The sequence below is a fragment of the Triturus cristatus genome, chromosome 4_2 (assembly GCF_964204655.1).
Source record: "Triturus cristatus chromosome 4_2, aTriCri1.1, whole genome shotgun sequence".
Taxonomy (NCBI): domain Eukaryota; kingdom Metazoa; phylum Chordata; class Amphibia; order Caudata; family Salamandridae; genus Triturus; species Triturus cristatus.
This window is the reverse complement of record NC_140586.1, coordinates 63,273,189-63,300,657: the sequence shown is the minus strand read 5'-3', so window position 1 is coordinate 63,300,657 and position 27,469 is coordinate 63,273,189. Positions and strand designations below refer to the sequence as shown.

Genomic DNA, 27,469 nt, shown 5'->3' with positions numbered 1-27,469 from the left:
TTTACCGGCCTTGTGTCAGCCGTCTTAATCAGTCTGTTCTATCATTTTTAATAAATGACTGCATGTTTAATCACATACATTGCATTATGTTTTAGATATGTATTTGTCTGTCTTTCATGGGGTAATGCCGAAATAAAGTGTATTGATGATGATGAAAAGAGACAGATAAGGAATTTATCAGAATGCACAGCATAATACAAGCACATTAAAACCTACAATTAATGCCAAACTATTTCATTCTCCAGTAAATGGAACTGATGCAATTTCTGTGTGGACTCCCAGGGTGAGTCTGCATGCATTAGTTGGTGAATGCCATCAAACCTGCAGGTTTTTGTCTATCGTCAAGCTTTTTGTAGGTTTCTTCCCTCATTGAAAACTGTTTTAGTGATGAGCCTGTCAGGGGAAGAAATACATGGGAAAGGAATACCCACAAAGTTAAGGGAGATGTACTTATGAAGGAAATATTTTCCCAGTAGAGAAAGAAACCAAAAAGTTTCAAAGTGCAAAGACACTTTTGGATTACATTTTGTACTTCTTATGTATAAATGTATATGCATATGTGTACTTTTAGGAACTTGTAATAGATTCCAAGGTGTGTACCGGTAAAATTCTATGTACATCTTGTAAAAGACAGACATTTTCTCAAATCATTGGCATAAACCTAGTTGAGTAAATTTATGAATGCTTGCAACTGAGTTTTCGCATAGTGTATTTTTTCTAGTAGGTTCAGAATCTTGTAAGTGTTTTGATATTTTAGCTCATCACAAAAGCAAACTAGTTACATGTTTTGTGCCAAAGTTCTGCTTTCACAAGCGTGCTGACTAGTACCGAAAGTGCTCCATGGCCAATCCAGACTAATTTCAGATCATATTGATTTCAGATCATATTGATCTCAGATTATATTGCCATTAAATTACCCGATTAAGATGGCGCAGGGTATATAGCCGGATTGATGCCTAAGATTGCTTCCCCGGAGTGGCACACATTTATAGACCAGTATGACATATGTCTCTTTCAAGAGACATGGTCAGTGGAGCCCCACTTCAAACTAGGGTACCTAAATTATTATAGCAAGGCTAGGTGTGGGGATAAAGGAAGGCCCTCGGGAGGATTAATGATCTGGATCAGGCAGGCATTAAATCTAAAGATTACCGAATATCCAACTATGTCTAACGATATTTTAGCCATTAGAATGGCTACGGATTTGTGTGAGATGATTGATATATATAATATCTATGCCAGAGGATGCGGTGGGGGAAAGAGGTTGGAAGCCATAACCATTCTTGACGAACTCCTTGACCATCTGTCTAAAGACACCCAGTTGATAGTGGCGGGTGACTTTAATTCAACTTTTGAACCACTTGGGCATGATGATCATGAGCTGACAATGGAGGTGGACGAACAATGGGGAATCCCCAATCTTGCGCTGACTCCGATTAAAAGGTGGCCTGACGTGGCGATTCAAATTAAATCTATCTGCTTCGAAGAGGTCTAAGGGCAGCAAATGGAAGAACCCCCTCTGATAGGCATGGGGCCAATACCTTTAATAATGGACGATATATGAGTCGCATTGATTACATGCTAATCAGTTTGAAGATTTGGCACACACTCATAGATATGGAGGTGTGTGATCGCCTGGAGAGTGACCATAACCCAATGTGCTCAATTTTTAAATTGTTGACCCCACAGGCAGACAGCTCCCATGATATACAGCTTATCACCCGCGACTTGCTGTCTACCAATGATAAGAGGCGACTTAAGTGGGAAGTTATTTTGGAGAAACCACATATTTTGGACGCTATTGCAACTGAAATTAAGGGTGCAATTTCTGACCTAGAGTTACTGCAATCCTGCCAAGCTCCTCTCATGGAAGTAACTGCATCCCATAATACATTCTTCTCTAAATTACAACCCCTCTTCAGTAAAGAAAGTAGGGTTAAAAATCCGCCTAGATCAAATTTATGTCATTGGTATAACAACGAGTGTAAAGAAGCCAGGAGTGATCTTGCGGACGAAATTACATCTAGAGAGCCTTGTAGTGCACTGAAACTTTTTGTAACAAAAATGATTCTTATTAGATGTACTTCTCTTTTATGACATTTATTTGTCGAATAAAGCTTTTTGGATTGATGGCGCAGGGTTTGTCCACATGCCACTTTCTGCCTCCTGCAAATGGACCTGGCCTAGTAGTTCAGGTTTGACTGATTCCATTGGAGCAAAGTCAAGACTGATTTGCATGTGGCTGTGTCCAAACTGAGGTGACATGGTGTGCAAAATAACGAAGCGGCCCCAAATAATTACCAGTGGCTGAGAATAATTCAATCATTCCGTCCATCACTTTTTTGTATACTTTAGTCCTGCAAGTGTGTGGCATTTTTTTATATGGGGCTGCGCATTGCACAGAAATTTCCAAATTGAAACAGAAGACTTTCTGGTGCCTTGGAGCTCTGTTTTTGCAACACACTAATGAATTTCTGTCAAAATATCTCTGTCTTCCACAGATTATGAGCAAAGGAAGAATTTACAAAGTTGGCAAACAAGAGAGGCAGCCGGGGCAATCGCTGGTGACATTGACCATTCCTTTCGTTCCGGACTACATCCCCTCTTTCCGCATCATTGCCTATTACTACGTACTGGGCGAGATTGTGGCAGACTCCATCTGGGTGGATGTGAAGGACACGTGCATGGGAACGGTAAGCCTTTCAAAGCTGTCATTGTCTACGAGCTGTCTTATAAGCTTCCTCCTCTACTGCTAGACTGGTCACAGAGGAAGGAGTTTATAGGGAAGCCCAAATGTTGCCTCTCCTATTGTAAATCTCATCAGAATGGCTCATATAATTACAGCTACTGGAGATCCATGCTTAGCACCCAGTGTTCACCAAGAAAAGCCATTGGTCATGCCCAGTAAGCATGGGCCCTGTGGGCCAAAGGAATGGTCAAAGCCAGGCCATGTGTTAAGTGGCAGCGGGTGCTTGTTTTGAGGGAAACTGGGTTAGGCACATGGCAAAGTCAAACATGAGGCCCTGTGCCCCATGACCATGACTAAAAACTCTTCCTAGAGGAAACCAGCAGCCGGAAATGGACATGCCAATTCCATAGTCTGTGCCCTGTGCCCACTGTCCTCTGCAAATGTGTGAAATCTGAGCCAAGTGACACTAAATGCAGATGGAAGTGGGCACAGGGCATGCTCAAAGGCCTAGTTGGCACAGCTTAATCTTAAACGCAGTAGGCACTGATAGCAAGGGTTATTCAGGACGGAAGTGCTAGTCAAAGTGCATGGCCAAATTCTACAGTGCTGGCTTGACCTTAGACAATGTGAAGTGTATACTGCGGGAATTTGAAAAGTCAAATTCTGACCATTCGTTAAAGTATCATCTAAAGCAAGGTCCACCAGCTTCAATTTTCTTTTTAAAACAATTCCTTTTTCAACAGCTGAAAGTATCGGGGGCAACAGAAAGTGACAATAAAGAAAAAGAGCCGGGAAAGTCCATGAAGTTGAAGGTGACAGGTGACCACAATGCACGAGTTGGCCTTGTGGCAGTGGATAAAGGGGTATTCGTCCTCAACAGGAAGCACAAACTCTCTCAGACCAAGGTGAGTCTTGAGGGACACTGTCTGCCCTACACATGGTTCGAGATGTGCGAATCCTGCCAACAGGAAGCGAAGATTTGTTTGATTCTCCGGTCAAACCTGGGTCCTTCTTTACTATCCACAATACGGTGAGGCGTGGACCATTGCACTTCTCATACAGACCCCTCAGACATTGTTATTGCTGTTGCTGTATTGTTGTATGGTTCTTTATTTAAATTATTAGGGCGTGAATAGCTCCAAAGGTACAGGTACGTTAAATTGATGGCACAGCACAACACTCACACAGATGTAAGTAGTGCACCATTCACGAACATTCCATTGGGCATTAGTGGATCGGCAAGCTGGAGGGGACATTTTAAGACCAGCTGGGGGCTGCAATGAAAAGCCACAATATTTCTCTCTAGAAGACGAAAGCGAGGGATCCCTCTAGGAATCTTTGGTAGTGTGCTCTTTAATAGGGAGCCCAGACTACTGCACCAGCTTCCACTAGAAGTCTCCCGAAATTCTACATACTCAATTAGTGTGTCTTTGCACCCCCCCTACCGAAGTGGTAGTCTTTACTCATAATATTCCTGTTTACGGAAGTGTGCAGAAAGTGCCAGGACATACTGAGACCTGTGTTCCGAGGTCAAGCACTTTAAATATTCTCTCTGAATGTGGAGTATTTCATGGGCTGGCTGAATTGACGTTCCAGGTGGCCTGGGTTAGTGTGATGCTCACTCGCGTTGCTTATTGGCTGACAGCAATATCTGAGCCACTTGCACGCAAACACAACATCGTGAGAATCATCGTGTTCCCTGAAGGATCTTGTCAAAGCAGTGCTTCATTTGAGCTGGGGGTTTCCGGTGCTCGGCACCGGCACTTAATTGTTAACACCGGCACTTGTGACAGTCTGCCACAAGGTGGCGCTGTCTGGAAAATTTAGAGATGACTACAACTACTGTTATTTATCAATTCAATATACGTAAAAATGACTATTACCTGCTGCCCAAGCCATTCTTATAGCTATAGGGGCCTGAAATAGTCTGCAGTGTCACACTTGCAGGAGTGCGTCGATTAGTAGTGATGTCGGTTCTATAGCTGTCTTCACTGACAGGGACAATGCGTCGTGCAAGCTGCAGTGGCCTCCTGGCGAGAGCCCTGGCAGTTATTTTTTACAAATTAAGCACTGTGTCAAAGATAAAGCTGAGTGCATAACCCACCTTTATACAGTACATCAACTTGATAAGCACAGAAAGGCCACCACTTGGAACATATATTTGCTGTGTGCCAACTGCTTTGCACCAGAGGCTTTGCCTGTCATGGGCCCAAAAGTGATCTCGTACATTTTCAAATTAAAATCAGTGCTAACGGTTGTCTAATCAATTTTGTCTTGTGGCGTCATCTTTACTGTAGGAAACTGGGCTTTTGTTGCAGTTGTTCCCCGACTCTTCCCCCACCTTTTTAGCTGCTAGATGCTGATTTTGACTCTGACAGTGCACTGAGGCCTGCTTATCAGACCTCAGACCTCAGTGCCAGTGCTTCTTCCTTAAAACAAAGTGATGCCTGGTTGTTTCACAATTTTCTAAGGACTTTAGCACCCTTGCAAGTCCCTGGTAATTGGTACCCCAGGTACCTAGCTCATAGGTTCTAAAGAGGGTCCCTAAGGGCTGCAGCATTTCTTATGCCAACCCAAGGGACCCACACACAAATTCCACACAGACTGCCCTTGCAGGCTCCGTGACATGATGCAAACCATTCTTAAAAACATGACATGGCACACTTAAGTGTGCCTTGTCAAAGACACTGCATGGGCTATATGTAAGTCACGCCTGCAACAAGCCTTGGATCCTTATGGCAGGGTGAACTATAGCATGTGAGGACATATCTGCATGAGCAGATATGCCTCTGTAATGTCTAGTTCCATTGCTGGATGTTGCAAGTGAGCAGGGAAGCCATCTGAAGGTATGTTTTGGGGACTGGTCAAAACGAATTTCCCAGCTCCATAATGGCTTCACTGAAACCTATGGTGTTTGATATCAAACACCTGGTAGTAATACACCCACCCTGATTCCAGTGTGGATTTATTAATACATGCACCCAGAGGGTACCTTAGAGGTATTCACTGAACCCTGCCAGTCCTCTAGTGTGCTGGTTGACTGGTCTTGTTCAGCCTGCCACCACAGACGAGTTTCTGACCCCCTAGGAGGTGAGATCCCATCTTTCTTTTTGTATTTCATTTTTATTATTATTACCCAGAAAACTCCAATTTACAAACAATTGAAGACAATCATGCATATAAATTCAAAATAAAAAGAATAAACACATGCCACTTATAAACTTGTAGTAAGACTGTATGAAAAGGAGAAACAGCAATTCATCATTATTTACAATAATGCAAATACATATACATAGCTTTCAGGAAGGAGGCTGGGTTGAGCCGCCAATTTCGAGTGCCTTATGATAAACTGAAGTCTTGTTAAATTAATTAATACTAAAAGTAGCTAAAGATAGCAGGCTATCAGCTTAGCGGGGTATCCAGTATCGTTTTTCCACTTCATAATTGGCGACCAGATTTTTTCCCCCAGCTTCCTAGCCTGCCTGCCCCTACATGCATATAGAGCAGCCTCTTGATTGCATACCCCTAGCATCCATGTTAGCCCTATCTGAAACATGGGGGGCTCAGGGTGCTTCCATCTGGTGGCAATTATTACCCTAAAAACGGCTACACAGAAAAATACACAATACATCTGAGCAGTGTCCAGGCCACTAAAGCTATTGTAGCCCAAAACCATCAAGGTGGGGCTCAAGTTAATAGTGCGCCCAAACAAACCTTACCAGAAGCATACCAACCCGTTCTTCAAGGGAAGTAGTCTGGCACAGTCATAAAACGTGTATTATTGCAGCCAGCCCTTCCCCACACCTTGGGCACTTGTCATCTGTTCTCTTGCCGCAATCAAACAGCTTGGCAGGGGTAAAATACAAGTTAAATACAGGTTTATAATGCTGCACCTTCAAACTTGTTGATTAGAGAATTTTTGCGGTTAATGACATTGCCATATATAAATCAGCATCAGGATTACCTAACTTGCCTCAGTTTTTTCAACATCATCAGGCAGGCTCTCAAGCAACACACTATAGATGTTCTTTATTCTACTGCTCCTCCGGACAATTGCCTCTACTACCGGTATTTTGCCTAGAGATATAGCTGATCTAAGGGCGGTAAGAAATCGCTTTCTATATTGCCAAATAATGATTACAAAAATGGATTCCAATATTTTATAAATTAACACGTCTATCACCCCCGGGATTGACATAGAAAGGTTTTGGATTTTAGGAAACACTGTCATTTTTAACACATTGCCCCGACCGGTAGTAGATACATGTAACCCATTTATTCACTTCAGGTCTGTAGATATTGTTCTCATCAAAGGATTCAAATTAATCTTGCCTATTGTGTAGACCTTTGGGCTAATACCAATGCCCAGATACACTGCTGTGTCTACTCGCCGAGGATCTTTAACGGCAATGTTATCTGCAAATTACTTGAGTTTTCCCTTCATTCAGGGAATATCTTGAAGCTTGCCAAAACATTGGAGAGCCCCTATTTCAGAGGTCAGAAACAATGCCTGCTCTGGCAGATGTTTATACCTTCTCCAAACAGGATGGCTAGTAAATTAGCATGTCAAGAAAAGAGCTTCAAAGGGCACACTACCTTTGGTATACGAGACTGGCTTCCCCCGGACCTGGAGGATGCCAACCCCTGCCCTGAGGCCCATTTAGCACCACGACAGGTGGGAAATTAGCTATGCAGGAGTAGTGTTGCACTGCCAGGCTGGACACACCTCTATGGTGGGCAGCCAGAAAGTGAACACAACAATTAGGATTCCACCATCTTATGTGTGGTGGAATAAGGAACTCTGGGACAGGGTGATGCCCACTCCCCACAGGAGCTGGTCATCTAGGGAGTGTAGTGACTACAGGGGTAAGGAGCCCATTGACTACTACCCTTCACTCCCCTTAACGCCCCTAAATGTATCATTTAGGAGGCCAACTGGCACCTGGAAATCATATTCAACTACTGGGAACCGAGGAAAAAGAAGAAGGATTCAAGAGAGCATAAACTAAAGACCTCTTCCAAAGATTGGCACAAAAATCTGCCAGGCTGATTGCATTTTGACCGTCACTGGACCGACTTTGCCAAACTCTGGACACCCTTCCAGAAACCCTTAGAGGACTGCCCATAAACTCAGCAACTGGGAACGGTCTCTCTTCGAGTAGAGGAGCTGCTTCCCTGCATCTGCAGGCACCGCAAAGCATCTGCCGGTCCAACGTCTTGCCAGTCATCGGGCTCACCAAAGAAGCAGTGCAACAGGAGAATGTTCTTCATACTCCAGGGGGTCAGCGCTTTCTCCTAGCCAGGTTCGGGGATTCCAGAACCTCCAGGAGGCTGCCTGCAACAATACCATGGGTACTTGAGCAGTTGCAGCAACCAAAGCTTGTTGATGATCCAGTCTAGACTCCAACAGCACAAAGCAAGACCTAGCATTAATGAATGTCAGGATCCACCAGTCAATCCTACACTACTGATAGTAGTGAGAGAATGGAGCCTAGAAAACAAGATACATCCATCTTCTTCAATTCTCCAACTGCAGGAACTTGGATTCTCTGTAGAGTCCTACAGGCACTTGCCATTAATCCATTCTGGTGATTGGGTGGTCATAATTATCAGTAGCAATCTCCAGACTTGGCATTAGATCTTGTACACGCACCTAATGTGGGTGAATTGAACTCTAGGCATCTTGTTTAAGTAGATCAAATGCATAAAAAGGAAGAGGGATGAATCTTGTTGGAATCCTCTAAGTCCCTGCCCTGGATCCAGTTTACCAGAACAGTTTGTTATATTTCTTAATAGGGTCCATCATGCTTGGCACCAAACCTCTTAAAGTTAAAGAGAGAAGAGAGTAACAACTTGTTTTAGGGTTCACCAACATTCATCCATGCATGTAATGCAGAAACTTGGTGACTTAAGATTCTTAATGGGGTCCTCCAGGCTTCTTCACCAGTGGTCATGCAGAAGAATGTAGAGTTACACAACAAGTAGAAATACAGTAAATCTTAATACACCAAGCAATCAACACTTTGAACCCATCAGCTCTACGCATTATGCAACACCAAACTGAAGTTGGTTAATTGTAGCCTTAAATACTATCATGACTAAGCACAGGATGACCAATCAGAAAGCTTCAATAGGAAGGAGATAATTAGCCATATTTGCCTAGAGTAGGACACAAGGAATCAATGCATGGCCGATCTAAAGAGAGAAAGTCCAACAGTCTAGAAACTTCAGCTTTAACTGCCAGCTAAGTGATTCATCTGAATTTGGGAATGTAGAAAGGTGTGCATTCAAAAAAAATTCTATAATCCATATGAATTTAGAAACAGAGACAGTGTGCTCGGTAAGCTAAACATTTTTGCTATCCATCCTAAATTGTGTATGGAGGCAAGGTGCACGTTGAACTAGACATTCCAGTAATCTATATGAATTTAGGGATGGAGACATGGTGCAGGTGGAAGGACTTAATGCTAGGAGAGGGTATAGTTTCTATTGACACAAGTAAAGAGAGGTCTTTATGGAAAGGTATGCCTGACTAGGAATATTGATTAGTAATTCTAGCATTCACAGACAAAATGAAGATCCAGAAGCCAGAGAGGACAGAATCAAAAATCCCCTTGTCCATCTTAAAGCTTGTTTACACATATTGCACTCTCTGTGAGAGACACAACAATTTTACTTAGAGAAGTGCATTTTATCATGTGTATTAATAAACAGAACAATTGTGTTTAGTAATGAATACCTTTTGCATTGTCATTTTCAGGTGTGGAACTCTGTGGAGAAGTATGACATTGGATGCACTCCTGGGGGTGGCGCCAACAATGTGGGGGTCTTTTATGATGCTGGCCTGGCTCTTCAAACAAGTTTTTCGACATCTACTCCACAACGATCAGGTATCCTATTCCTCTGAACAAACATTAAAAGGAATCTACCTCATATAGCCTACAACAAGAGCACTACTACCAGCAATACCGCACAAAAAAATTCAATGTATGGAAACTTCTTCAATGCAGAAAAAAATCTAATTTAGTGAACGCACACCCAATGGGCTCATTCTTTTTCTTCCTGCAGAACCCACATGCCCTCAGCCCAGAAGCCGTCGGCGTCGCTCTGTTCAGCTGATAGATGCCAAAGCAGGCAAAGGTTGGTAGCAAATTTGAAAAATGTATCAGGGTTAATTGTAATTTAAATCAATCAATAAATGTTTGCAAACCCTTGGGCCCATGATATATCAATGTTCAGAGCCTTTCTACTACTTGTGGGTGTAGACTATTCTGGTGACCGTCCATTCAAACCTACCCTCAGCACCCTTATATTTTTCAGAACTTTCAACCATCCATACCCAAGCCACTCCAACCTGCTGGTTGCTACACTTCCCCAGACTAATTTGCCATGGGCATACCATATGCATCCAAACCTCCCACTAGCAGCTCATGTCTCTTCTAAAAACAATCCTCGGACAGCCCATACCCATCACCCACCAGTGACAACCTGTACATAATGTAAGCTGCCAGTGAGCACCTGAACACAGTGCAACATGCAGTATTATCTTGTACTCTGTCTAACCGTCCCATAACTGGTTGTGCCGGTAACTGGCTAGTCAAATCTGCCATACTGGCCATAGATCTAACCTAGCAGTGGCTTGTACTGACTTCAGTTGCTTGTGACAGTCCATTTCTGGTCTACATTGCCTGTGCTGCTGTAACCTGCAATGGCCACCCATTACTGGTTTAACTAGCTAATGATAACCACATCCAGACTGGCCCCCATCTCCAGTCTTACACAAAGTAAGACCATCCCCTTTCTAACCTGCATTGTTAACCCATGCATATTGTAACTTGCCAGAGATATAGCAAACTCAGTCTAACTGGAAAGTAGCAATCCATACCCTGAGTAATCTGTCAGTGCGGCTGATAACATTTGGTATTGGTGAGTGATCAAAACTAATCCAACCAGTGATATTCCATGCCCGGTGTAACTGACTAGTCACAGCCTATCCTGAGTCCAATATGCCAATGACAGCCCAGTCTAACGTGCAAAGGCTGGGATGTACCCAGTCTAAGCTGCTATTGGCTGCCAATAGCCAGTCCATCAATGAGCAGCAGCCTTTACCCAGCCTGGCAGCGACAGACATATATAGTATAACCCACTGTGACAGCCTATAACCAGTCTTCCCGGACAGTGGTAGGTCATACTGAGTGTAACCTGCCATTGATGTAGAAAACTAAAAAACAGTGATGGGGAGAATTCTTAAATTAATTGCAAAAACTAGCAACTACTGGGACCGCATTCCAGTCCATTGTTCTTTGCCCATTATAGCATTCCTGACAAAGAACAGCCATATGGAAATTTGCCTTGGTCCTTCTCCAACTGCACCGCTCTGGCCCAAACCACCAGGTCAGGTGCCCTGTAGAGAGGAACACAAGCAAGGCCACATCTGGTTTATCCTTTTTGAGTCTCCTCATTGAGGTCCAATGCACAGTGAACACAGGATGCACATCTGGGCCTACCTGTTTACAAACCTTGTTTAACCTTGTAGTCTCAGCCCATGTCTAGTTAGTTTATTCTACAGTGATAGTGTGTAACCCTGTTTAACCTGCAGTGCCAGCTCCAATGGGTTCAATACATAAACTGATTCATTGACAGCATTGATAATGGTCTATGAAGGAAAAAAAATAGACCATGGCAAAGGACGTTTGATACGAACTCCAAAAAAGAGTAAACAGGCTTGCAACATTTATGAAAGACGAATGAAAATAGTATCAATAATAACAACTCAGATATGCAAGAGAGTTTGAATTAAAGCATCTCTCTTTTGATCAGAAACATCCCGAACATTTCATGAATGCTTGGTAGTCAGTGTAAATATGATTGCTGACTTGTGGCGGAGAGGACTGGGCTGTTCCTAGCCTATGACCAGATCAGAAAGTCCTTTCGCAGTCATTATCTATAACCTCTATTCCTTGTTTTGACCGCTGCTGTCTATATGTTTTCTCTATCTCTAGTAAAAAATGTACTGTTATATGCTCAAAGCAACGCAACAAATGAAAACAATATAAATAGGGCCACACAAAGCTTACATTTCAGTGCCAGTCATGGAGGAAGGCTTCTAAAGTATGCCTATTTTATATTGAAAGAAAAGATCCCTTCTATAGCGCTACCACCTTCTCCTCCTGATACAGCATGTCGGAAACTGGATTTTTTATTGTAGTAATTCCACCCACTATTTGCCTGGTATTGGATGCAACTTTGACTGGATTGCACAGGGGTCCTGCTAATCAGGTCCCCAGTGCCAATGTTCATTCCCCCATATAAGGTAACTGGTCAATTGGACACCAGTTGGGCAGGCCTTTAGCACCTCTGTAAATCCCTAGTCAGTGCTACTCCTGGTACCTAGGGCATAGGTACTAAAGTTGGTCCCTAAGAGCTGCAGCATATATTGTGCCACTCTAAAGGACCCAGCATCAAACCCATACAGACTATCAATGCAGGCTGCGTGAGAAGGTACTCTAAAAAGTGAAAGCACAACATGGCAACATGGCACCTCAAATTTAACAGACAAAAAGAAGTAGTAGACAGAGAAGTTTGCTGACCCGAGAGCAGATGAGAAACTACTGACTTGGCACCAATCCTGCAGCCTGCTTGCTGCATCCGACCCTTGTGGTGAAGCCGACTCATCTGGAAAAGTTCCTACCCGATTCTGATGATCTTGGTATCTAAAGATATATAAAAATCTGTGTTATTTTTATAAAGTGGTGTTGGATTTCTTTATTGAGTGTGTCTCACCTACTGCCTGTATGTGTGCAATAAATGCTTTGCACTCCCCTCTGATAAGCCTAACTGCTCACCCACACTACCACAAAAGAGAGCATTTGGGTTATCATTTGTGCCTCTTTCAGCCTTTGCCTGGACTCTTTACACAGTGTACCTCATTTTGGTCCACTATAGAAAGAGCCAGCTTCCTACACAGCATGGTAGTCTTCTGGTATGACAAATTATAACATTTTGAAAGGATCAAATCTAATCACAGAAATCAGTAGGTTTGGTTGGTCAAGCGTTTTTTCTCTGCCTCAATTTCTAGTTATCATTTGTGGTATTTCAGTGTAATAGTGGGAGGCATGCTGTGAAAATCCTTCTTCTACCATTTCAGCTGCAAAGTACAAAGGCACTGAGAAAAAGTGCTGTGAAGATGGCATGAGAGAAAACATTATGGGCCACAGCTGTGCAAAGCGAGCTCAATACATCAGGGAGACCTCGGAGTGTGTGAATGCATTCATGGACTGCTGTGAGTTTATCAGTAAAATACGGATGGAGAGAAGACGGGAAGAACTCATTTTGGCAAAAAGTAAGTGTCATTCTCTTGTGTCATTGCTATCACTGAGTGTAAAAATACATATTAGAACATTGGAATGTTGGGAGCTCCATTGAAAACAATGGAGTGCTCCGGGCTTATTATGGCTGGTATAAGCCCGGAGCTCCAACATTCCAATGTTTCTTTGTTCACAGCTCTGGCTGTGAACAAAGGCTTCAGAGAACCCGAGGGGATTTCAATCCCCTCGCGCTCCCTGAAGGATTTGTTTTGTTAGAACATTCTGCCCTCTAGTGGCAGAATGTTCTAATAGCCTTATAGCCCTTCGTAGCAGGGCTATACCGGCTTTTAAAGTCCCTCTGCTTTGTTAAAGTCCCTCGCCTTCGGCTCGGGCCTTTAACGCTGCAGCGGGCCTTTAACAGCCGGTATAGCCCGCTACGGCGGGCTATAAGGCTATAATATAATAAGAACAATAATAACAATAATAATGATAATAATAATCCAACTTTACAGCACTTCAAGGCTTGTTGTACATGAAAATGTCAGGTAGTCTTGTAACACCATAAGTTTATTGGTTTTCATTGGCTCCCAATTTCGAAGGGATCGGAGGAACAGAGACATTCGCCCAGAAACACAGAATCTCGCCTACTAGAAAAACCAGGATTACAACTCATGTTTGAAAGTCCTGTGGCTAACAATTTAAAGACTGGGCCACCGCTATATAGCAAATATATATTATATAGATTTTCAAATACTTATCATGTTGCTGTTGAAAGTCATACTCTTTCCATTAGTCTCTGAAAGATGAAAGCCTTACTACATCTGTCAAGTACTTGATTCTGAGCACTTGACCCTATAACCACTTGGAAAACAAGCATTTGCAATGTAATTGGTCTCGCATTTTTGAGAGTTAGAGCTATCTGCTTAGCAAATGACAATGTCTTTTTACCTATGTATTTTGCAGCACTGTTCAGAGGACCAGAGTAGCAGTCAGCAGCGCTCTATAGAGTACTTAGAATGCAGAATTACCACTGTGACCAGAGAAGCAGCTAGCAGTACTGCCAAGATGATTTAGAATTAGGAATTTTCTGACAGGACCTGAGAGGCAGCTAGCAGTACTGTCTAGTGGACTAAGAATGAGGAATTACCACTGTGACCAGATACAAATGCCCATGCACTGGATACAGCATGCCTCGTAGAGCAGCGCAAGAGCGCTGCTATGCACGACCTAAAAACGTGGGGTAAGGAACGGGTAAGCAGTCAAAAACAAGGTAAATGCAGGAGAAAGCACTCAGAAAAACAGGAGGAAAGGAAGGATCAAGCAGTAAAAAATGAGGCAAAAGCAGGAGAAAGCACTCAGAAAAACAGGGGACAAGAGGGAGAAAGCAGTAAAAAACGATGCAAAAGCGGGAGGAAGCACTCAGAAAAACGGGGAAGGGAAGAAAAACGCAGTAAAAATGCGAGGCTAAAGCAGGAGAAAGCACTCAGAAAAACAGGGAGGAAGCAGGGCGGTCCAGCATCACAGGAGAGCTGGGTCTGGGACCATCCTGTAGATTGCGCTCCCCAGAGGCTAATCTTCTTCTGTTCCAGGCATCTCTTCTCTGGAACAATCTAACCTCTTTCCTACTTTCCGCCTCAGAATTGCTGCAGTTAAGGAAATCATTAGAAACCCAGATCTTCACTCATTAAGCTAAGCACAGCACAGAATTAATGGACTCTCGCTAGTCATCAGTGCCATGGCACATTTCTAGGTAGCTGTTGCGCTCTACAAAATAAATAATAAAATTATAAAATAAATACATTTCCAGCTAAAAGCAGCACTTTTCATTACGTTGAAGTGAGAAACAATCGTTTACCACTGTCTAGGAAGACAAAATACCGCTTCTGCAGATTTCAACTGTTTAAGACATCTGTTACCCCAAAACTGAGGCAGAAACCATATCTTTAAACAGCACTTCCATTTTTTTTACTTCAGTATATGCCTACTTGTTCCAAATTAGAAGGGCCATCATCTCGGCATTTCAAGTCTTATTAGATTATATTTCCTATATCAGTTTGGAAAGGGAACAAGCATAACTGAATAAAATGTTATGCTGGAGAAATGTCAAATTTCCCTTTTATCATCTATGCAAAGTATATCAGCATCACTTAATTTTGCATACCTATAGAGTAATATATTCACACACCACACACAGTCATACCTAGACATGACACAAACCACAGGACCTCAGAACAACAGTCCAACAAATCAAACACATACAACACTAACACACTCAGAACAAAGGGAGAATATCAACACAAGCCACAGAAATGGAAGACACTGACTAGACACAGGTGACTCTTTTAAACAAAGATCAGAGGCAGAACAAGATCACATCCACAGAATGCACATAATCATGCAGGAAATTTATGATATCAAACATATATTCAAATATGACTCACATGCACAGGGTAAACAATCCATATAGAAACATACAGAGAGCACACAGCTCACATAACATGCAATCTACACACACACACAAACACACAAATATTTTAAACACACAGCAGAAGCAGAACCAGAAACACATCGTATATGTAAGCGAGCACACCATTTTTATATGAGAATTTACACAAACATGACTCCCACACATGCACACAACAAAAGAGTATGCAGACACAGACACATACAAAAGGAACACAACTCACATGCCAAGCACAAACATACAAATGTTGGCAAAGCACAATAAATGCTTGATTTGTACAAATACAGAACACACACAGTTTGAACAGAAATACACACACCTTCTACATGCACACAAAAGACCCATACATTGCACATAGTAACAACATATCTTAAACATTCACTCTAGAAGAACCGCATGCACATAAAGAACACACAGCACTAGCACAAGAGCTTCCTTCGGCCAGCTCCTCTTCAGCTCTGGCTGCTCGCGTTCCGTTAATATATGGGTTTGTGGGAATGTCAGAGGCCCTTCCCTAACAGTGCGTGCCATTCTTTGTGCCATTCACGTCCCTCTCGCAGGATATGGCAGAGGATAGCACAGCACAGCTTAAAGTTTCCCTTATCTCTCTCAGATATGTTGGTTCCCAGAAAGAGAAACCGAAGTGCAAAGGATGCTGGAATATAGAAGAGGTCGTGTAGCATCCCCCGACCGGAGCATGTTTGATGATGTCAGTGGTTGAAAGTGCAGTTCCTAATGATTCTGCCAATATTTGTGATGGAGGGGTGTATATCACAGTGACAAAGGAAATGGATACTGGAAGAAGAAGGAGTTTGAACATAATATTTTATCACATTGGTTTCATTGAAAACATGAAGGTTACATCTAATAGACATTTTTTCGCAAATGCACACAAACATAATTTCTGATAAAGTAGGTTCAGTATGTATCATCTGCAGAGGTCAAAGTGTATTGATAAAATAAAGCTGTAATGCCCATACAGGAGGAGGGAGGAGAGGCCATCACACGCTGTACAGTGTGATCGCCAACCAAAATGTTCCGCAATGCCCATATGGGAGGAGGGGCCATGACACGCTGGACAGTGTGAGGGTCAACCAAAATGTTCTCTTAGTGAAATTGCTGGGGAGGGAGCTAAGCACAGAAAGGATGGACATTTACACAAGTGCACCAGTAATAAGTCAGCATTTCTGAATGATAAAGATAACAACCAATGGCAATCAGTGGGTGTGCCAAAAGCCCACAGAAGACATACAGCAGGTCTTGCAGACAACGCAGATAGGCTCGACCTAAAAAGAGAATGAATCTCATGTTTGCTGCTTACCCTTTTTATTTTATTCTTTTAGGCAGTACTGAAGAATACATGTCAGAGGACGATATCACCTCCAGGTCCGAGTTTCCAGAGAGCTGGTTGTGGAAAGTAGAGCATCTGGTGGAAGCTCCGGATGTGAATGGGTAAGACTGCTCTGTTATTTTGAAGCCATCAACTAATCAGTAATACATCACCGGCTAATGGGAGCTCACAGTTTCAGGCGGTTACAGTGGGATCTGCATGCTTCAAGTCACTTCCATTGATAGCCCAGAAGCACAGAAAGGACTGCCGCTTTCTCCAAATTGAAATTAATTTTATTTGCCCCATACTGTTTACAACATTTTCCTTGGAATGACCCACATTTCAACCTCCTTTTCTGCCTCTCGATATCAAATTTTCCTTCAAGATTTCTTTCAAATTAATGTCTTTGTTAACTTTCAGCCACCACCAGGATGAGTAGCATACTGCAATATCCTGCACAAAAGAGTCAATTAACAATCTGCAGGGGACATGAGTAAATAAGGCATGTCGGCTATAGCATCTGCCCCAGCTTACCAAATCACTTGTCTCCTTCAATTACATCAATACAATTTCCAACTGTCCCTCATCTCCCCCCCCATCTACTAATCGTTTTGAAGAGTATTACTGCCTTAACAAACACATTTGGGGTTTAGTGGATTTAAATAGCAGATCTCTTCAGTGAATTCCCCATAATATTTGCAAAAATTGTAAAAATTTGAAAAGTGGCAGGATCAAAATCTCAAATTTAGATTCTAATCTATTGTGAGCAATCGCTGTTCCTATTCTAGATAAAATGGCCCAATGTATAATAGAATATAGAAATCTCTGGCTATCATAACTGAAAGTTTAAATTATATTAAGGATTTGGAGGTGAGGAATTTACTTTACTTTCTTCCTTCATTTTTCTCCAGCAGCCATGTCAACCAATGAACTATCCTTTACATGAGAACTAGGGAAAACTACAGGCGGGTAAACAATCAATAATAGCCCATCATTGCCCATAACCTGGGCTGCATTATTCACTTCTGCTACTCTTGTTTGTAAGTACCTTAGTCTGTAACGAAAAACAGAATTATTACCACAATTTCAAACGATTCTCCTTGAAGAGTTCTAACAACATTATAGAATCTGACGGTCAATACACATCTATAAGAATAATTTCTCAGAAAAGTTCAATTCCAGAAAAATACTGTATCAACTTCCATTTTTTCATATATCGGAAAAGTCTAATTTATTCTGGAGGCTTATTTCCATCTGTCACCCCTCATTCCGCCCTTCGAATAGGAGATTCCAATTGATCCCTGGGGCCGGGAACAATGCTCTCCTCCGAGTCCTTAATAGAATTGAATATTTTCTTTAAGATAGCTACAACATTTTTATATTCTATGTCAGGACTGGAGGTGAGGATTATGTTAATGTAAATGTTATTGACTGCTAAGGTAGCCATATAAAGTGCTGCTTTGAAACAGAACCTTTTGAAGGTTGACTCTGAAGGCCAGTCTGCTTCATTCATAATATCCTCCAATTTAGCATCTAGTGCAAGTGCCTTTGAAGCCTTTGCACCCCTCGCTAGATGGGCACCAAATTTCTTAGTGTCAATACCTGCTTCCTGCATGACTGAGCAAACACACCTGATTATGATTGTGTGAGGAGACTGCCTTATGTGGTTTCCAGATAGCAATTAAGAGTTGTTTCTCTCCCAGAGAACACAACTCCTCCATCAAACTTTCATAGGCCTTAATGCAGTGAACTGCGCAAAACTTTGGGCAATCCCTAAAGGATGGGTATGGAACCAGTTTTAAATGACAATTTGTTCTTCTATATGAATTAAAAGTAACCTCTTCTGGAGTCAAGACAGTACTTGTTATATCCTATGTTGCTGTGCTTGATAACCCTTCTGCGGGTTACCAAGCACAGCAACAGAGCCAGATTGACTGACAACTCCTTCCTCGAAAGGTACTTGTTACCTTGCCATTGTAAGAATAGGTTCAGCACTTGGCTCTGGGTGAGGGTCAGAAGAATGCCTCTTAGCACCTTTCAAACCATCTGGTGTTCACCATCCGGGTGGCCCTCTACGGCATGTGACCTGCTTATATAGCAGAGCAAAAGGTGTTCACTGATCAGTAACACAACCATCGTGACCAAGCTGATTTATATTGTCAAACCTTTCCATCAGCCTAGGCCTTGGATAGGAGGGATTGAGCAAAGTTTGAAAGCACTGGGATTTTCCATTGTCCCCTGTAATCAGCCATGCCATAAGATACAGGTTTTACCTACTGATGAAGATTTACCAACCGATCCAGGAGTAGATCTAGAAGGAAGGGGAGTCGGATTGGAAAATTCTGGGATAGTTCCAGTAGAACTGGAAGCCACACTTGAGATATCCAAATCAGGGTCACCACTATCATGTCTGAGTGTTGTGGTCTGACGTGGGCAGATAATATCATGAAAAATGGTGGGAATGTGTAGCCCAATACCCTGTTTTGGTCCTGGAGGTAGGCATCGTTTGCCGCTGTGATAGAGTCCAACCTCCAGCCGGAGTATTAGGAAGTTGGGGGTAGAGGCTGGAGGCAAGCAAGTCAACCGTGAAGGGGCCCCAGACTGCCGACATCCATTTAAATACTTCTGTCTTAAGATTTCAACAACTCATATCTCGTAGATACATTGAGTGATAATCAGCTACCTTGTTGGAGCTACCTAGAAGGTACTCCACCATCACCGAGATTTGGTTTTCCAGATAGAATTGCCAAAAAGTCTTGTCTAAGTCGGATAAAACTTTGTAGCACTTAGGTGTTTGATGTAACGCGTAATCGCCATGCTGTCCATTTTTCAGAAGGACCTGGCACTAAATGATGTCTCTGGTTCAACATTGCACTACGAAAGAGACTTCAAGGAGATCCAGGCAATTTATATGTAAATGCTGCTCTTGAATAGACCATTTTCCTCCTGTAGAGAGCACACTGCAGCAGGTTTCCCATCCAGTCTTCCTGGCATCCAACTTGATGATGAGGTGTGGATTGGAACTGAAGATTGCTCTCCCATTCCATGCCTCCATGTGGGCAAGCTACCACTCTATTTCTTCTTTGGCTTCTGCTGAGAGAGACACCTCCGGGTAGTGTGTAAGACCCCTCTTGAGGTGGTAGGTTGTCAGACATTGAAGGGACCCATAATGCAGGGGTCCCAGAAAAAAGGGCTGTACTGAGGATGATAGAAGGCCCAATAGGTGAGCAATGTGTCGCAGTAAAATGGAGGCCTTCATCAGAGTCTTTCACAGCTGTTGCCTGATCTTCATCCCATTCCTGGTTGGGAGGCTGAGAGTCTCCGACACCAAGTCAATGATGAAGTTCAGGAACGTCACACGTTGGGATAGGACCAGCGCTGATTTTTTCTCATTTATCACAAACCCCAGGTTCTCTCAACAGGGGTGCAGTTTGTTACAATTGTTCCACTAGGGATGAGCGATTCTGATCCATCAGAAGAATGTGATCTAAGTAGACAATGAACCATACACCCCAAGCATGGAAGGTATCCATCACCAGTTGGAGAACTTTGGTGAAGCACCAAGAGGCAGATGGGAGACTCAACAGGAGGGAGGTGAACTCAACCAAGTGAGATTTCCATAGAAATTGCAGGAATCTGCAATGAGGAGGAAAATGGGAATAAAAAGGAACGTGTCTTTGAAATACAGCCGTGCTATCCAATCATTGGGTCATAACAGATCCCACAGTAAATTGATTCCTTCCATTTTGAAGTGGTGGAACACCAGCCACTTGTTGAATTGTGTATTGTATTATTTACTTGAAACACAGAAATTGCACTACCTGACAGAACCAATTGTTTAGTATAGTACCAATACCCAGGTTCTGAGGGACACAAGGTTACCCCATTATCTCTAATGGTCTACTTGTTGAATTCGGGCAGGTTGATCAACGTCTAATTTTTCCCCAAGAAAATTGTCCCTCAAAAACTCTCTAGAATGCACCACAGTGGGAATTATCGCTTCATTGTCCAAAGGGCAGATATTTCGTCATCTATATGTTTGGTGTTGTGCTTTGAGCAAGGCCAGCAAAGTTGCAGCGGGTGCCATTGAACTCAATCTAGACACCCTGGGCGATTTGGGAGTACCCAGGAGTCCATTGTCAGAGCCTGACAGTTGCTTCACAGTTGATCTGAATGTGTTGACTAACCTGCCTAGTTCAAAGAGACCCCTTAGGTAATTGGGCCTGCCTCAGAAGAGTCCAGGTCCCCAGGTTTGTGGTCGATCTTGATAAACAAGGACAGATGCCCTTTTTGTGGACAGTGCACAGTTGGCATTACCCAGGGAGATAATCACCCTTTGAGCCCAGCCGGAAAGGTTATCCAAAGATATCAGGGAATGTGACATCTTAGCCTACCCCACCATTTTAAAACTCTCAATGAGGGGACCTGTAATGTACAGAAGCTTGTCCAGCGATGGAAGGGGGCATTCCACCCTAAGGCGGTTCCTAATGACTTTCTCGAGTGGCTTGTAGAGTCTGTTCACCATATAAGTGGCCACATTCTCACTGGAGAACCACTCTGAGGAGCGATGATGTAGGAGGTGTTCTACGTTAAGCATATTCAAAACCATGGTGAAGTCTGCAGTCCCAGGCTTTTCATCCCTAGGGTCAGTAGCCAGTTATTTTGATGAGGGGCACCATATTCTATTGCATACCAACTCTTCATCCAAGTCTCCAGGGGGAATGTTGCCGTGGTTTTCTGGAGTATGAGGCTGGAGTGTATCTGAGTGAGCTGTCCCTCTGGCAGGAAATTTCGGAATTATCAGGGGCGGTTAAGAGCCTAAGGGTGCAGCATCTTTTGCCAAGACTGACTTCTTTAACTTTTCAAATGCTTTGTGCTTCCTTTTACCTAAGGCCTTAGCGGGTGCTAGGAGAGGAACTCTCTGTGAGTGTTCAGAGGAACTTCCCCAAAGGGTTTACCTATCAAACAATGGTCCCTTGCATTCTGCTACAGATGCACCACTTTGAATACCAGATTGGCGATGACATATGCGGCAGATTTGGAAATTTAGGCAGGGGAGACAGGACGTGTAGTGCTTCTATTGAAATAACTCTGCAGAGTCTTGCATGATGACGGCAGTATTCAAACTGGGAGAAGCATTATGTTTTGGGGGTCCAGAGGGACCCGTGTGTGAATGGGACACTATTCACTCTCGGTATATGGGTAGGCACTCAGGTCAGTATCCTTAATGTGTTATTATTTGCTGACCCCACCTTGGGACGTTATGGGAGCCAAAATCTGTGAGGCTGAGAAGAAATCAGTAGACCCCACACGTGGGTAGTATGACTCTGGGGCTGGATACAATACAGCCACAGGCTCTACAGTCGGTGTGCCATCTTGGAACAGGCCAAATCCTGGACCAAAGAGCACGCTGGCAGTGGAGAGCGTGCGCAGCTCCAGAAAATGCTCCTGCAGGAGCTAGAGAGCCCTCTAGTGGTTGAAGGACCAATCTGCATACACTAGGCTCACCTAAATATTAGGCTGGTATTGGCCACATAAGGGATGTGCTAAGTGTCCCAGCAGCCCCTATAATGGAGAAAAAGACAGGTTATTGCCTGAATTGTACTAAATACATTTACTGACAAAGCCTTCAATGCCTTTAACAAAGAGTACCGCAAGAGCACTTAACTGTAGCTGCTAGATCTGCAAAGAAGGACAAACATAGAGGGTGACAAAGTACTATTATGGACAATAGTGGGCTATGATTGGTTGTTTGTTCACTTGTAGTTTTCCCTAGTTCTCAAGGAAAAGATAGTTTATTGGTTTACATGATTGCTGGAGAAAAATAAAGGAAGAAAGAAAAGCGTAATCCTCACCTCCGTTCCTGACATAGAATAAGAATATTTGTTTCAATAAAAATAAAATACAAATGTCTGTCCAATATATGATGGAATATGAACATTGGTTGCTTACAGTAAATTAATTAACGATGGATTAAACCCAGATCTGTGACCGGGGATGAATGTTTTGCCAATGTGCAACATTCCGTCCATCATCTTGTGTGTTTTGCTGTTCACCCTATGTGGGAAGGGTATGCCCAGACGTGGGTCTCGTGCTCACTACGCCACTGGAGTCAAGCTATCCTGGCTGAAGAGGGGTGAAACCCTGAAACTGGTCCTAGGATGCTTGATTCCAGTCCAGGGAAGACATGGCTTGGCAGTTTGGGCTAGACTGTTCCCATAAGGCACAGGGTCAAGACTGATTTGCATATGGCCATGTCTGAACTGGGGTGGCGTGGTGAGAAAAATAACGATGGATTAAACCCAGATATGTGACTGGGGGTGAATGCTTTGCCAATGTGCAACATTCCGTCCATCATCTTGTGTGTTTTGCTGTTTGCCCTATGTGGGAAGGGTATGCCCAAACGTGGGTCCCGTGCTCACTACGCCACTGGAGTCAAGCTATCCTGGCTAAAGAGGGGTGAAACCCTGAAACCGGTCCTAGGATGCTTGATTCCGGTCCAGGGAAGACAGGGCTTGGCAGTTTGGGCTGGACTGTTCCCATGAGGCACAGGGTCAAGACTGATTTGAATATGGCCATGTTTGAACTGGGGTGGCGTGGTGAGCGAAATAACGATGGATTAAACCCAGATCTGTGACTGGGGGTGAATGTTTTGCCAATGAGCAACATTCCGTCCATCATCTTGTGTGTTTTGCTGCTTACAGTAAATAACAGTTTTAGATTTGAGACTTTGGTGTTTCCAAGTTTTATCCTTTTAGTTTTCCAAATCATATTTCTACAATATAAAATGCTTCACTGTTAAAGTGCATACACTAGTCACTTGAAAACGTAATAAGGGTGTTTTTTTGTTCTGCAAGTTTGCAATTTTTTTTAAACTTCTAATTTTTTTTTAACTTCAAATAGTGTGGGAGAAAACGTCAGCTCAAAAGATAGCTGTAGTTTAAAAACTCTGCAGGAGAACACTGGTAACAAAAAAACTCCCTCAAGAAATGTTTGTTTTGAACATTCTGTTGGAGAAGTGTATTTTGAAAAAACTCATCTGTTTATTGATTATACAAACAAACCAAACAGCATCAAGGCTTGACCAACACCATTTAAAACATAGCAATTGATTACAGCTGCTAGGTTTCCTTATATACACAGACATTAGGACCATATCACATTTCCTCATCTTGGGCCTCTCTAAAGTTTATTGTCCCCCTGATAGTACCACTGGCAAGGGAAGGATTATATAGATTGCCTCTGTGCACGTTCCACTTCCCCCAATCCCTGGTCCATTTCCGGGGGGCATCCTCTGTTTTTATAGACCTCTACTTCTGCAATCATGCACCAGTCAATAATCCTTTCCCATTCAACTAGGGTTGGTGCTTCCGCCGCTCTCCACCTCCGAGCAATGTTACGTTTTGCAATCATGAAACCTATAGTTGTCCAGAGCTGCTCAGCTCGATTCATGTCGGTTGCATCCAATATATTCAGCAGGCACAGTCCAGAGGACAATCGAATAACCTCACAACTAGCATCCTTCATGCTTGTGATTATTGCTTCCCAATACGATTTGATCCTCGGACATTCCCAAATGGTATGATAGAAGGTGCCGATACCCCACATAACCTCCCGCACCCCACCTCCACGCCCATTTTTACCAGCGTGGTGCATTCAATGTACGATATATGGAGTATTTTAATTCTACAAGTCGCAGTCTTCAGGAAACTGAGGGGCAGATTTATGTTGCACTTGCGCCACTTTTGCGCCGCCGTTGCGTCACTTTTGTGACGCAGCAGCGGCGCAAGTCCTGCGCCATGGTGCGGGGTATTTACAACGTGACGCATCTGGGAGATGCGTCACGTTGTAAAGCCCTGCGCCACATGTAGGCGTTCCAGGGCAGGTGGGGGTGTTCCGGCGCAGGAACGCCTCCTAAAAGTGGCTGAGTGAAATCAACAAGATTTCACTCAGTCACTTTTAGGCCCATGCTGCGTCAAAACCCTGCGCCTGCTTGAAGCAGGCGTAAGGATTGACGCAGCATTGTACAGATAGGGCCCCCCAGAACATTGCTGGAGCTGCGTCGCGCTTGCGACGCAACTCCAGCAATGCGCCACTTTTACGGCACAGATGCGTCACGCATCTGTGCCGTTTTTGCCCCATGGTGCGCCGCATTATAAATGCGGCGCATCCATGGTGGCGCAGCTGTGGCGCATAATAATTGGCGCATCCCTGCTGATATGCAGGGATGCGCCAGTTAACATAAATCTGCCCCTGAGACTTCAGAAGGTGACGCCAGCGCCTCCCGCCAGTCCTCTTCCTCTAGGTTTCCAATGTCATCTTGCCAGCGCTCCTGAAACCTAAACTAAGAAGCGGGACATGTAGGTTGTTAATAATTCTTTTGTAGGTCAGGGTTATGGCTTTGCACTGCATATATTTGAACAGGAGCCTATGTTCCAATGGTAAGGCCTCCGGTATGTCCTCCCCCACCGAGACCGCCCCCCTGAGAGCGTGTCGAATTTGTGAGCATCGAAAGATTTCTTTCTGAGATAGCTCATACTCCTTCTGCAGGTCCGTAAATGGGATTAGCAAACGTGTATTTTTGCTAAAAATCTACCCCACAATCAAATTTGAGAAAGTCCATAAACTCTGATTTAAATTAACTTTACATCTGAATGTACAACACCTATATAACTGAGGGACAGAGTTATTTTGGCAAACCTGCATTCAAGCATGCTCTGGTGTATCTAGCAGCCATACTGCTCCTTAAAAAGGGTTAAATGCTTCTTCTTGGGTGAAATCGAGTGTTCATAGAATGAGTAGCAGTATATACGCATTGTCTGCATACTACTGTCACCTAGTGTTGGGCTCAGATATTGTCAAGTTGTTTGTCTTTGAGGCTTCTTTCGAGAGAGTAGATGTACTGTGACTCTTCCCTTAGTGGCCAATGCATATGGGCACTCACTCTGTCTTAGATTGTATTTTTCCAGCTCTCTGTTGTACTACTTTACTGTACACATTTAGAGGATTGCTATCCAACGCTTGACACCCTTGATGCTACAGACCTCCCCACACCCTTTGGGGACTGTGTGTGGGACTTGAGCATCAACACCAGAGAATGCAGAACAGATGGGGTGATGGTACTGACACCTCCAATATAACTGCAGTGCAACTGAAAGTACCCGTAGTCAGATCATTATGACATCTGCAACTTGTGCCTTTCCCCTGAACATGACAATGCCTCATTTGAGTCCTTCCTAACTTTCCACTCGATGAAGCCTTAAGGTACCAAAGGGAGAGGACCTGAGCACATCATAAAATGCACCAATTGGTAGTCTTCGAAACTCCAATATTTTTGGAGAGGAAACCCCTTTGGAGTGGAAGAAGGTGCAGGCCCATCCAGAATCCCAGCAGCTTAGGCAACTGCTGACTCCAGAGACTGTACTCTTGAGCATGTTGGAGCATGAGGAAGAAAAGGACATTGTGCCGATCCCGAAGACCACAAGCTCTCGAACTAAGGTAATGCTTAGGGTTGTAAGTACCACACTCATCTCTGAAACAAAAGTGAGCCAGGTAGGTCACCTAAAATTAACCCTGGGCGTAGTTCGCATAGTTGCGCTACGCTACGCGAAGTGCACTTTGCACTATGTCACACTACGTGTAGCTACGCGAACTGCGTAGTGCGGTAGGGAAATGCTGTTCGCAATGATTGCACAGTGCCGGATGCTTGTCCGCACTGTCCAATCATTGCGAACGGCATCATGCACAGTGCAAGCGGTCGTTTTCTGCTGCTCAAGTAGATTTGTAGTCATGCGGCAGCTTTCTCAACGCGACTGGTAGTTTCTCATCGCAAGCGGTCGCGAGCATGCGCGACCACATGCAATGAGAAACCCGACCTCTCCGTGTTAAGTGTCTCGCAGGGAGGTTTATTTTCCATGTTGCCGATCGCGAAAGATGAAAAAATCTCACCGGGATGTTGATTTTGCTCGCTCGCGGTCGCCATCTTGACGTTGAGGACCGCAAGCGAGCAAAAAATGCCCGCTACGCGTTTTTGCACTGTACTACATGCGATTCGCGTAGCGCGTAGTTGCACTCGCTATGCGAGCGTAGCGTTGTTTTCCGCCCAGGGTTACCTAAAATCCCTGCACCAAGGTAGAGAACTACTCGTGAGGGAGTTGGGCGTCACGTTCTGAGCACAGACAAAAGAAACTGCCACCTCCAGGGCCCTTACTGCCTTCAGGCTCTGGCAGGCACCAACAGAAGGCTTCAGAGTCAACTAAAGCTCCACCCATGGCCATCGAGCCTCACGTGCAGTAGAGCCCTACCAGCTCCAAGGGCGTATTGTAACCCCGCTCACACCTGAAGCCGGCAGTGAAGGCTCCACAAAAGCTGGCGCTGAAGATCCCATCAGCCCCAAAAATCCTATCAATAACGAAGAGCTCATCAATGCTGAAAGCTTTGCAAAAACTGGAACAGAGGAATCAAACAAACCTATTCTGCAGTGACTCCAGGAGGAGCTCGATGCCAGGCAGAAGCATCTCTTAAATTCCATCATCAACCAGCTGTCCACAAAAGCACTCAGTCGATGCAATCAGAGACACTTCCTTGCAAGAGAAGAATTGTATTTGAAGGAAAACTTAGAGGCCCTTCCAGGGCAGAAAACAAAATAATACAGGGAAAGGGACACAAGCCCTTTTCCT

At 43.7% G+C, this 27,469-nt stretch overlaps 1 protein-coding gene across 1 annotated transcript in view; it reads left to right on the top strand.

Moving 5' to 3' along the window:
* LOC146832981 (complement C3-like) overlaps positions 1-27,469 on the top strand; it is a 1,056,379-nt gene that overhangs the window by 419,014 nt on the left and 609,896 nt on the right. The window contains exons 13-18 of the mRNA XM_085600524.1: positions 2,502-2,693; positions 3,433-3,594; positions 9,450-9,579; positions 9,758-9,829; positions 12,837-13,031; positions 16,804-16,912. Coding sequence (XP_085456650.1) covers positions 2,502-2,693; positions 3,433-3,594; positions 9,450-9,579; positions 9,758-9,829; positions 12,837-13,031; positions 16,804-16,912 — 860 coding nt within the window. The remainder of the gene's footprint in view (positions 1-2,501; positions 2,694-3,432; positions 3,595-9,449; positions 9,580-9,757; positions 9,830-12,836; positions 13,032-16,803; positions 16,913-27,469) is intronic.